Source organism: Antedon mediterranea, chromosome 5 (assembly GCF_964355755.1).
Source record: "Antedon mediterranea chromosome 5, ecAntMedi1.1, whole genome shotgun sequence".
NCBI lineage: Eukaryota > Metazoa > Echinodermata > Crinoidea > Comatulida > Antedonidae > Antedon > Antedon mediterranea.
In genome coordinates this window covers 15,851,429-15,865,177 of record NC_092674.1, presented here as the reverse complement: position 1 = coordinate 15,865,177, position 13,749 = coordinate 15,851,429, and the positions used below count along the sequence as shown (strand labels likewise).

At 37.3% G+C, this 13,749-nt stretch overlaps 1 protein-coding gene across 2 annotated transcripts in view; it reads left to right on the top strand.

The window, feature by feature from the left end:
* The window catches only part of LOC140050378 (ATP-binding cassette sub-family C member 5-like), a 95,867-nt gene that overhangs the window by 9,122 nt on the left and 72,996 nt on the right, over nt 1-13,749 (top strand). For both annotated transcript variants that reach the window (XM_072095541.1, XM_072095542.1), the window contains exon 3: nt 9,547-9,699. In XM_072095541.1, coding sequence (XP_071951642.1) covers nt 9,547-9,699 — 153 coding nt within the window. The remainder of the gene's footprint in view (nt 1-9,546; nt 9,700-13,749) is intronic.

Here is a 13,749-nt window from a genome sequence, read left to right as displayed (position 1 = left end):
TCTTTGAACTTTTATTTTTTAAATTGAAAAATATGGATTGAAACCGTCATCGCGCATTGTTTTTTTGCACGCAGTATTTTATTTATGCATTATAAAAAATGGAAAAAATGGCTACCCTAAATCTGATTAAAAAGACCTCAAATGACGCTAGAACGCGTTGCTTCCGGGGGCTTCGCCCCCTGGACCCCCACCGGGGGCCCTTGGCGGCCCCTGGCCCTCAGCCTAGTGATGCTCGCTTCGCTCGCATAGCCCCCTCGTCGGGGAATGTAGCCCCCGCGTCGGGAAGATCCTGGCGCCACCCCTGCTGAGTTGGCCTCATCATGAAAGCGTTAAGTTCTGGTGTCCATCGTTCAACTAGCCCAAGCCACAACAGAGAGTCTTGCATCAGTCTTTAGAACGTCAAATAACGCAAATTTTTTCAGGGCCTTCGGCCCCTTGACCCTGACAGGGGGCCCTTGGCGGCCCCCTGGCCCTTGGCGGCCCCCTGGCCCCCAGCCATTGTTGCTCGCTTTGCTCGCGCACCCCCCATTATAGGAGGGGTGCAGCAGCCACTTCAAGACATGAGGCACTTGCGCTACCTGTTTTACTGAAAAATACTACGGACTTGAACTACCATTTACCAAATAAAAATCCAGTGTTCTCTAAAAAGACGGCAGAAACAAGGCCACGCCAGAGAGGGCGCAATATTTGTACTGGTTCCCGGCATGATCTGCGCATGGCCAAAGAGACCGTTCATGGCAAAATCACGAACGTGTTTTGACAAGTTTATCGCTAGTCCGTGGTGCATGACGACGATGATCAAGAGTCAAGAGTGGTCACAGTTGAATGATTTTGTCCTAGGCTAGGTTTCGTGTTCTTCTGCTGATGCGAAAACTCTAGGCCTATTCAAAGGTATTTAGCGATGGGCTTATATAGCCGGGCTTATAGCATCCATTATGCTAAAATACCTGCAAAATTTGGCGATAAATCATGACATTTTGACACTTGTGCTACCAGGCCCTCGAAAATATACCCGTAAATGCGGCACCTCCCCGTATGGAAATATTTAAGAGTGACCCCCCCCCCCCCCCCCGGGGCCTTGTAGCAAATACAGCCACATGGTACTATGCAGATAATTTGATCAAGGACATGTGAATGTTCTTATCCCAGGCCATAATAGTCTTGCTACTGTACTATAGTATTTAATTTTTTGAACACAACAATAATTGTTAGAATTTCAGTTTCACCTGCCGTGCTTTTTCATTACATCCAACAAAAACAGCAAATAATAACAGATTGTTTTATCTAGCAAAATATTCGAGTAGGATACAGTACATATAAAACACCATCATTATCAGGAAAAAGCATTTCAAAACCTGGATTTATTTTACCAGGTAAAACCTCCTTGAGGTTAAGACTTATACAATGGATATTTGTTATTTACAATGATCTGACCTACATTTTCTAATAGTAATATATGTAGTGTGTTCTAATCTATTGGTTTCTTTTGTGAATATTTCATTTCATGTGCTCTGTAAATTCAATTTGGTTTTGATAATACAAGGAAAAATTCTTGAAATGAAAGATTTTGGAAGTGCAAATGAGAGTAATTTTTGTTTGATTAGTTTAGCAATGAAATTGAAGTAGGCCATGTACTGATAACAATTGACTTTACCATAATAGTCTAGACAAGCCAGTTAAAATAACAATATTCAGTCTGTATAGATTTATTTATTTTGAATCAGTCCATTTTATTATTAAGTAATAAACGTTTTACAATTCAATACAACAATATGTGACATTTTGGCACTATTTTTGTAATATTTGAAAAAAATAACACCTTTTATAATGTGTCTATAGATATATTGACATTTGAAGTTTTCCAAATAAAATTTACATTTTACCTATTTTTATTGTATAACAACTTTGGCGAACAGAAATGGGTTACCACAAAAAAGAACGAAATTTAGAAACATTTTTAGAAACCTGATTTTATTTTGATGTCGTTTGAACGTAAACAATTTTTAACAATTTCAATTCTGAGAAGCTTTTAATATGAGACGTAAAGTATAAGTATATAAAAGTATAAAATAAAACCTTTTTTGCCGTCTATGATGTAAAGCAATCACATACATTGCATTTAAAAAGATTAGTACAATTTATAGGAAAAGGTAGTTTTACTTATAATAATATAAATTGTATCAAATGGCAAAACAATCGACAAGTGTTTACTTCCACATTTAAATTGCTGTTCAGTTCGCTGTTGATAAACATTAATTATAATGGAAGTATTGACCAATGCATTTTTTGAGTAGAGAAACATCGCTTTTCAATGTAAAAAGACATGTTCTCACTCCCAGCCAGTTTTTAAACTTTATTACATTAGCTTCTCTGCTGTGTTTAGTGTCTGATTTTGTCACTGACAAGATAAGCTTGTTGTAGAGCATCATTGTGTGTATAATTTCCAATGAACTGATTGCCACTAAGATCAAAGTCATTTAGATTTGATATTGTGCAAATACCGTAATAGCCAATATTCAATACGTACATTGATATAGGCCTATAATAGCTGATATTTTACATAATATAAGAAAAGTGTGTTTATTGCCCAATTGTCAATGCTAGTTCACTATGATTGTTGATATTTATGGATTTAATAGCCAGATTTCAATACTGAAGAACTGAAGGACAAGTAAGCTGGGTCTAGGACAACTACCACCAGGACAACTACCACCCGGAAAATCGCCCTCCTTGGACAACTACCCTCCTAGGACAACTACCACCTGGACAACTATGGCCCAATCCCATCATTGCCAGACAATAACCTCAGATCCAAAATATTATTTAATTAAACTAAGTACAACAACAACAACACTCAACAACTACCCTCCTAAGACAACTACCCTCCTAAGACAACTACCCTCCTAAGACAACCACCCTCCTATGACAACTACCCTCCTAAGACAACTACCCTCCTAAGGCAACTACCCTCCTAAGGCAACTACCCTCCTAAGGCAACTACCCTCCTAAGGCAACTACCCTCCTAGGACAACTACCCTCCTAGGACAACTACCCCGCTAGGACAACTACCCCGCTAGGACAACTACCCCGCTAGGACAACTACCCCGCTAGGACAACTACCCCGCTAGAACAACTACCCCGCTAGGACAACTACCCCGCTAGGACAACTACCCCGCTAGGACAACTACCCCCTAAGAAATCTATGCCCTAGGACAACTACCCCTTAGGACAACTACCACCTGGACAACTATGGCCCAATCCTGTCATGGCAGACAATAACCTCAGGTCCAAAATATTATTTAATTAAGCTATTAAAAGTACAACAACAACAACAACCCTCAACAACTACCCTCCTAGGACAACTACCCTTCTAGGACAACTACCCCGCTAGGACAACTACCCCGCTAGGACAACTACCCCCCTAGGACAACTACCCCCTAAGAAATCTATGCCCTAGGACAACTACCCCTTAGGATAACTACTGTACAGCTTAGGACAATTATCCCTACAATTATAACTACGATTGGTAACCAAATTAACAAGCTGCTTCTTTTGGTGCCTATAGGGCATACTTTTCTTATTTTGTACCATTCGTTCAGCAAAGAATTTTTTATGATAAATCAATGCGAGGCCTTAAAAACACATTTTTTCTGTCAAACGATTGATTAACAAACTGAAGTCTAGTCATCCTGATGACCAATTAAACTTATAAAAGAGTTTGCCTTTGAAATTGCTTCTCCACTTGCCCATATTTTTAATTGCTGTCTTAACGAAGGTGTCTTTCCCGAGTTATGTAAGTTAGCAACAGCCATTCCTGTTCCAGAAGTTTATAATGTGACAAGACCTGATCAGGAAAATTTCACTTACCCCCATCTTCGCCAAGTTTTTTTAGTCATTCCTTACTGATTGGGTGACTAGTAGTGACATTCATGAACATTTATAGATATTAAACAATTTGGTTGCCTTAAAGGCTCCTCTACTACTAGCCATTATCTTGTGGACATGATTCAGTCTGTAATTAGTGACATTGAAAAATGTGGTTCTTTTGTGCCGTTGATTTTACAAAGGCCTTTCGACCGATTTGACCATACGGTCATTGTTAAAAAGCTAGTCGACATCAGAGTAAGAACATCTATTATTCCCACCATCTGTAGTTGTCTGACGGATCATACTAAACTTAGTTCATCCTCCCCTTATGCCAACATCACCTGTGGGATTCCACAGGGTACAAAGCTTGGACCAATTTTGTTTCTCATATTAGTCAATGATATTTCCATGGATGGCTGCAAATGGTGGAAGTACGTTGATGATGATCTCACTCTTGGTGACACTGTTAAACATGGTAATGCCCACTAAACTTCAATCTTGTCTTGATGACCTTACTGAGTGGTGTGATACAAATCACATGATCCCTAAACACTCTAAGTGTCATATCATGAGATACAGTAGTTACTTTTTTGAAAAGAAATATTTCGTTTTTCCCCTCCTAATTATTACCTTAGCATACAACATGTTGTTTCGTGTATGAAGCTCCTTGGACTTATTATCCAGGATGACTTGAAATGGGATAATAATGTCAGTGACATGGTCAAAAGAGCATCCAGAAGGTTATATACATTATATATTCTTAGAAGGGCCAATGTACCAGTTCATAATATTACATCAGTTTATGTTTGTTATATTCGCCCAATCTTAGAATACGCCTGCCCTGTGTGGCATAGAAGCATCAATAAGGCCCAAATACTGACCATTGAAACAGTGCAATAGAGAGTTTTATGTGTTATTCTGGATCCCGCTTTCCTTACTGTACGTATGAGTCAAATATGACCACTCTCGCATCCAGACGAGAGACCTTAATTAAAAAATTTTGAGAAAGGCTCTTGAAATCGGACCGCATTATTACTAGAGAGCTTAGATCAACCATGGTAGATAAACCCTTAATTAACATACCTGTTTGTAGAACTAACCGTCTTAAGACCTCGCCTGCCCTTACTATAAAGTAGAATCCTTAATTTAAACAGTACTTAAAATGATCACACGCTGAAGATGGCTATGTTATAAATATATACACATACTGTATAGACCCATGCATTTGTATATAAAAAAATTTATTTTTTAACTAACTTCTTCAAATTTTTTATTATTATTATTTAAATGTTGTATTTTTAAATATTTGTGTTCTCATATATATTTTTGTAAATCAACAATTTCAGGCTTTGGACTGCATTTTTGTTACTATAGTATATAAACCTGAATAAATAAATAAATAAATAAAATTGTTCAAAATCAAATTGTGTGTAAGGAGGGGACTATATAAGCGGTGTACTAAATACATTATTTGACGTGAAATTATTATTTACCGGTCTTATATATGTATCAGTATTTGTAGTCTATTTTGTAATAACTGTAGCGATATTTATATAAAAAACTTACAGGACAAACAATGACACAACCCGAAAATAATTTCCTCAAGAAAAAAAAAGAATTTAGAACCTGTCGAACAGGGGAGAGAGAGAGATTGATTTTCAAATCGTCTAATGTATTGTAATCAATCAATTTATTAATATTGTTAGGATTTAAAAAAAAAATCTAATGTAAAATTAGGAGGTTCTTTGCTGTAGATATGAAAAGAGGGCAGTTGTCCTAGGTTGTCCAAGAGGGTAGTTGTCCTAGAGGGCAGTTGTCCTAGGTTTTCCTAGGGGGTAGTTGTCCTAGGGAGTAGTTGTCCTAAGGGGGTAGTTGTCCTAAGGGGGTAGTTGTCCTAAGGGGGTAGTTGTCCTAAGGGGGTAGTTGTCCTAAGGGGGTAGTTGTCCTAAGGGGGTAGTTGTCCTAAGGGGGTAGTTGTCTTAAGGGGGTAGTTGTCCTAGGGGTAATTGTCCGGGTGGTACTGTAGTTGTCCTAGGTGGGTAGTTGTTGTCCTCTAGTTGGGCGGTAATGACACTCCTATAGCACGCTTGAATCAGCAAAACGATTTGTGTTTTAATGCAAAAGTAGGGAGAACCCCTGATAATAATGTACTTCCGGTATGGTAAACGATGCAAATATTATTGGATTGTATGTTACTCTTTTGTTTGTTAATTGGTAATTGAACTTAATTTTCATGATTCTTGAATTTATTTAATTTAAAAATGTCTTTTTTTGGAGGGTAAAAACTGAACTGATCTACCAACCAATGTCAAGAAAATTCAGCGCAGCTCAGGGCTTTCCCTTTTATAAACGCACACATTATGTTATTGTTATTTGTTCAGTATATCTTTATTCATCCCTTTACTATGGGGCAACTACCAAAAAGAAGGAGAGGGATTACAACATTACGTTACAATAAAAAGTACAAATTACAACATCAAATATTAAACTCTTAAAGAATTATAAAATGTTTAATAAAATTTAATCTTTAATTTAATCTAGTTTTACAGTATTCAATCATAATTCCTACTAATTCAGTTTAGTAGTGTTGTACTGTAGATGCATCAAATTTCCAAAGGCAATATACACTAATTAATGTAATTAATATAAAATATATAAAAAAATAGTATTTGATATTTAATTTGATAAAATTGTACGTTTTACTTGTATTGTGAGATTCAAACATGAATTTTTATATCATTCTCTGTATTTAACAATAAATGATTTTCTTTTGCTACAGAGACAAAGTCTGTAATTTGGCAAGTTCTAAGTGCATAGTTTATGGTTTATAGTGAATGTCACTGTATAATGCAAAGACTGTAACATTTATCAAATCAATAACATATGGTCTTCTATGAGAATGTTTATTACCAGTCTTTTCAAATAACTGTGAAAAATGTTACATAATTTAAGAATCCGCCAACCATACAGTATAAATAAGAACCTCTTTAATCATTCTGTTATTGGGCTTCTGCTATTTTATTAACAGGTTTTAGGTTTTTTAGTTTCCATTTGCAAAAATCCCAAAATATGAAAAAAAAAACACAAAATAACGATAATTTATTATATACAGTACAAAATAATAATACAGACACAACAAGTTCTATTCGGCATCAATTTGATTTTGTAACCATGTTTAAGCAACAACAATGATCCAATCAGCTAAATGCAAAAGTTGTTGTGATTGTTATGAAACTCTACAGTATGGTGGTCCTCGCGAGCACGCTCTTTTGCTGCATCCGGGATCGGTGGTGCCGAGATGTAATGTTGAAACTGGTCCTGCGGAAGCGAGACCTTGCGGTGCAGCCCTACGGGTCTTAGGCTTCTTCGCGATCGCCTCTACCCTAGCGAAAAGTTCGGGATCCAGCGGCGCAACTGGACAAGTCGTAACCCGCTTAGGTAGAGTATCTCTTCGATGCCGGAGCGGGCGTCGGAGCGTCATACGCGTACTCTACCCCAATGTACGATAGTACGGCAGGAACCCGATGATTTACGAGAGCCTGCAATTCGTCTCCTCCCTTTGCAGCGTCGGAGCGATCTTCACTAAGCAGTGAAGTCATGGTCTTGTCACTATCATACCCACCGGCGGAGGCAGTACTGGCACAGGGGGATAATTAAGGTAGAGCTCGCACCGCTGCTGCGATTGCCTCCAGTACGGCTGGGGACAAACCATCATCCTGCGTACCACTCTGCGGTGGAGGCACAGCGGCCGTCATAGGCATGTCCGGCACGACCACCGGCGCTTCGGTCTCTTCGGGGGCTTCTCCTGAACCTCCGTGGGTGCAGGGTCTACTACCCGCGCATGCCCTGACGGAGGAGGCAACGTCCGAAACCGCCATCCAATGTACACAAATGTCGCACAGCGACTCCTGACTACAGCTGCGGCAGTGAATGCACAGAAAGTGGCGGTCCCACTTGACTGTCACACGCTGGACGGTATATTATTATTAAGGAATTTTTTTATAATTACGTAGATTTTGCTTAAATTTGGTACACAAACATCAGAATTTCAAATTTTAGCTTAATCAGACTATCGATTTGTGAGATACAGAAATACCCACAAATATTTCAATTCATAATTTGCAGTAAAGATCACTATAGTTATTAAAAAGATATTTTTATTGTTCAGTTTTATAACTGGCCCCTGCATTGCAGAAATTCAGAATTTGGCATATCGGCAAACACAGAACGCAACCTAGCAAAAATAAGGAACAATACAACCTGACTGTAGCTCTTTCCTTTGTTGTTGTTTCACGCAACAGCGTCCACGCCTCAGCTGAGGCAGTCCAGGCTGACGATGAAAGTACTGCGGAGGCAGTACTGGCACAGGGGGATAATTAAGCGAGGATGCCGAGAGCGCAGCCTCCCTCGATAGAGCTCGCACCGCTGCTGCGATTGCCTCCAGTACGGCCCAAACCTTCGCCCTGCGTACTACCCTGCGGTGGAGGCGCGTCCGGCAAGACTTCCGGCGCTTCTATCAGCGGGGCCGGAGGCTCCTCCTAAACCTTCGCGGGTACGGGGTCTGCCACCCGCGCACGCCCCGTTGGATGAGGCAACGTCCGAAACCGCGAAACTGTCCAATGGACACAATGTCGCACGGCGACTCCTGACTACAGGTGTGGCAGTGAATGCACAGCAAGTGGCAGTCCCACTTGACTGTCGCACGCTGGCCCCTGCATTGCAGACATTCCGATTTTGGCATATCGGCGAACACAGAACGCAACCTAGCAAACATAAGGAATAATACAACCTGACTGTAGCTTTTTTGTTGTTTCACGCAACAGTGCGTCCACGCCTCAGCTGAGGCAGTCCAGGCTGACGATGCAAATTCCTTTGTTGTTTGGTAGCGTGGCCGTTCAGCGGCCTATAATCCAATGAACTGGGTGTTGTTTTTTCCTCTTTTAATCTTCCTTATTTCTAATGAAGACCCCGATTTAAAACGGATCAACGATATGAAAAATATATCAACTGCTGGTACTGCCACAGGCCATAGGAATACACTTAATATCCTGGCCAAGTCGACTGGTAATCAGCGTAATAGGAACTCTTATAGTATGTTCAGTGTACAATTCTAACACTTGGTATCATACGACTTAACGCTTTCACGTTACGAAAGAAAATGATGACGGTGGTACGTTGGTACGTTCCCACATGAGGGCGTGGCTGCGGACTGGTCTATTATAATACAGGGGTGTTCTAGGAACTTTTTACTTGCGTATCTAATGCCCTCCCTCTGGAGAGCACGGGCTATTGTTGGTTTATACAGGTAAGCTAGCACTCCTAGCACATAGACTACTAACACCACTACTGGTTTGTGTAGCTAAATGCAAAAGTTGTTGTGATTGTTATGAAACTCTACAGTATGGCAAGCCTAGTCCTAAACTAGTAATGTAGTATTAAAAAGAATTTTTTTATAATTACGTAGATTTTGCTTAAATTTGGTACACAAACATCAGAATTTCAAATTTTAGCTTAATCAGACTATCGATTTGTGAGATACAGAAATACCCACAAATATTTCAATTCATAATTTGCAGTAAAGATCACTATAGTTATTAAAAAGATATTTTTATTGTTCAGTTTTATAACAAGGTATTTCTTGCACGTTTTATAACGATATTTTTTTTTTGTATTTTGCAGGAAACCAAATCCATTAGATTCTGTAGGGTATTTGTCCATTCTTACGTACTCCTGGTGTACAAAGTTTTTCTCGAAAGCTGCAAAGAGACCATTAGATGTCAATGACCTTTTTGCCTGTTCCCAGAGTGATAGTGCAAAAGAAAATGCAGAAAGGTAATCAATTTTGCAAAATAATTTAATGCATTCTCGATCCTACTATTCTTCAATATTTTATTTTTTGTGTCAACATAAGCACTCCAAGCAACTGAACACAACTGACAGGCGCACAACAAATGTTAGCTTAGTGTAGTTCAGTCAGTTAGCCATGTTCTATTTTTTTTTCAAATTAAAACTTTAAATCGTGACAAATGAGCAGTAAGAATAATTGCAGCCAGTAACAATCAGTTCGAGGTTTCCATATAAGTGCTTGCGCATACGGGTTTCAATACACATGAATCTTGTCGTGTGTAGTACCATAGTTAAGATAAGTTCAGTGTCGACCTTGATTGTTCACTGGTAGGTTCCTTTCTCGAAAGTTGAAATTAGTTCTTCTGTGCAACTAGTGACTTTCAGGTGAGTTGAGTTGAAACAACTTCTTAATCATTTTAAATAAAATCTACTGACAAATTAATATTTAATTAATTATTTCCCCCTGAAAATCTTTGTGGAAATAAAGTGTATTTGAAAAATATTATTGATGATAAAAAGTAATAATTTCAATTTTCAATTAATTGATTAGATAAATCATTTTAAATGAGTTCTTTGGCCTAAATACATGCCTTAAAGTAGGTTTATGTAATATGCATCCTATTGATTATGTAAAAATATATTATATTCCTGTTTACGATTTTTGTTGTCATAATTATCTATAGATCCATTCAATAATTTGTCATCAAATGTTCACAGATAAGGGCAGAAATAAATGTTCAAACTCTAAATAATCAATAAATACTGGTCTCTGCAGCATTTTCGTAAAATTATGTTTTTAATTATATCTGATCACAACTGGCCATTATAAATTCATTATATATAAATAACAACACAATTCATTTTTAGTTACCGTATATTTCGGTGTATAAGTCGCACTTTTGACACGCAAAATTTGACCTCTAAATTAAGGGTGCGTCTTATACACCGAACATAAATGCCTCACCACACAGATTGTACATATTGTTACCTTGTTGGCTAGGCCTGAGTAGGCTAGGCCTAGCTACAGTATAGTGTACTAACGTAACAGCAACCTGCTTCTGCCTAGTTTTCAAGGCATTTTAGCGTGATGTTATACTAAATATGATGAAAAGATTTGTTCATTATGGAGCTGTTTTAGGTGCTCCGATAAAATTTCATTTGTAAACGTTTACGATTGGAATAGTATTTATTTATAGTTATACGCACGATCGCCGTACCCCCAGCGCAAGCCCTTCCTGGCGGCCACATGGTGTACGGTATTCGACTAGTATTCTCCAGTTGATTATAGCATGGACCTACAGTAGCGTATACACTTCTGGGATACATAGATACTCGATGTTGCGGGTGCGAAACTCATGAATAACAAGTTAGAAAGAACTTGTTGAGGCTGGGCGCGGCCGAGCCTAGGTAAGAAAAAACCTAAATAAGGGACGCCGTTGTAGATATAACAAAATATATTATTACAATAATATGATTACAATTTAAAAAAACATTGTTTTGATGAAATATAAAGTGCGTCTTATACATTGACGATATAAGAAATACCGATATTTTACTCTCAGTTAGGGGGTGCGTCTTATACACAGGTGCGACTTATATACCGAAATGTACGGTAAATTTGAGTACTCTCCAGACCATACTATAAAGTGATTGTAAATTCCCATGCACAGCACATGAATCAAACCGTTCAAAATTTCATGTTATTTCAAAGCTGATCACACATTAATGCATATATACCAACAGTACCGACGATGACATGGCAACAAAACCTATGCTATAATCTACGAAAATTACAGCAATCTAGTGTTCTGATTGGAATAATCGTCATTTCAGTTTGCAAGTTAAGTTTATCTAGAGCATATACAGTATAAAGGTGATTAATTCATGTTTTTGACTAGTATGAGCAGCTATTGTTAGCTAGGCCCTTGGCGGCACTATTGAACACAATCTGTATGCTGTGAGCATTGCTTGTGTACGGCAGTTTGTGTTCTGTTGCTTAGGTGCAGTCTATAGCCTTGGCGTTCAATGGGCAACCCAGAGCCAGTCCTCTTTATGAATCTATGCGGTCAAGATTCAAATTGGCTCTGAAAGTGTGCAAAACAAATGAGGCCTGGCATCACAAAAGCGGCGCAGAGTCGCAACCCGAACTTTTGAGATATTTGGTCTTGAAGTTCAGAATGTGAAAAACGACCTAACCTACCCATTTTAAAATTTCAATAAAAAACGATAGTATAAACACTTTTCTTTAACATATCAAACTCTTGTTCATAAAAAAATATCACAAGTATGTGTATTTTGCAATTATTTAAGTCGTTTCCATTGAAAATCATTAGAAAATTGTATTTTTGTTCACTCAAAAATCAACTTTCTTTACGGCGCTTTTGTACACCTAAGGGATTTTTTAAAATCTAGCTAATGGAAATTGGTTTTATTAAGGTGTTAGGTTGCTGAATTTTCTAAAAAAAATTTATGAATCATTGACTGTGATTGGCTATAGAGATAAATTACGCTCTCTGATTGGCTGACGCTTTTGTTTACGATAAGCAGCATGACTTCTATCGTGGTTTCTTGAATGAATGTTTCAACATTTTGTGAATATTTAGGAAGTTAATCGTTATTTTTATCCATATATTTTAAAAAAATATCAAAATATATAATATTATTTACCACACAGTGATATATTTTTGACTAGTTTGCCATTATATTGAGAAGAAAATAACGAGTTTTGACAGAGAGTCTTGTCGCATTGATCGGCGGGCTAGGCTATGCCAAGCTAATCGGCGTCGCTACTTCATTGTGGATTTTCTCAAAATGAAGATTTCCTGAGCTAGAAAGTGACTCGTATGTTTTCATAATAATAACTCTTCATATAACGGCTCATTTTAAAGCTTATTAAAAGATTACGAATATATAAAAAACGAAAAAAATATTATTTCCGACACTACGCCGATTTTGTGATGCTATGCCTCAAATGAACAGCAAATCAGGGCTAATTTAATGATTAATTCCATTAGTAATTTAATATTATGAACAATACTGGCACCAGGTTTGGCATCTTAATAAAAGCTACGAAGCTCTTTTTAGGTGTGTAAATAATGATGAATATAAAGAATTTTTTAGTGATACTCTTGATAAGTGTATTGATAGTAAAGGTAATTGTTATAACTGATTACAGTATAATAAGCTTTCTAATGGGAAAGGTGCTGGTTTGGATGATTTGGCAGCCGAACACCTTAAAAATACGTTAGCCAACTGCTTCTTTTGTTCTTTTAACTACATGTAACTCTATGATTTCACAAGGATTTGCTGTACAAGACTTAACTGTATATCAGAGTTTATATATAATAATAAAAAGTCCAACTGTATACTGTTTTGCCATTCTACTCATAGAAGCACTATAAGCCTTCCAAAACAGTATTGGGTGACAAGGTATTGAAGTATGTTGACCACTTTATATACTTAGGTCATATATTAACTAAAAATTTAAGAGATGGGGCAGATATTAAACGACAATAAAGATCTTTATGTATTAGAGGAAATCTTATTTAGAAAATTTTCTTACTGCTCCAAATCTATCAAGTGTTACTTGTTAGATCCTATTGTACTGTATTAATATGTATCGTTCTCCTTATGGTCTAATTATTTCATAAAGGATATCAATCGACTTAAAGTATATCATAATGATGTTTTCCGCATGCTGTTCGGTCAATCCCGATATCAGTGCAAGTAATCTGTTTTTTTCTTTTCTTTTATGAATTCTTGAGGTTGACAATTTATAGTTTTATTCCAGAATTATGAAAAGCAAAAATAAAATGTTAAATTGTATGAATATTTATTGTTTGATTCCAAAATGTATTTTAGAGATAGGCACAATAGGTCAACAATAATAATTCTTGGTCCTCTCTCAGTCTCAATGACGGTTGTCATAACGCTTTGTACTGTTTTTGTAATGTATGTTTCATATGGACGGTTTGTCTGAAATACAATTGAATTGAATTTAAAAAGAAAATTGCTTGTACATCTCATGATCTCATT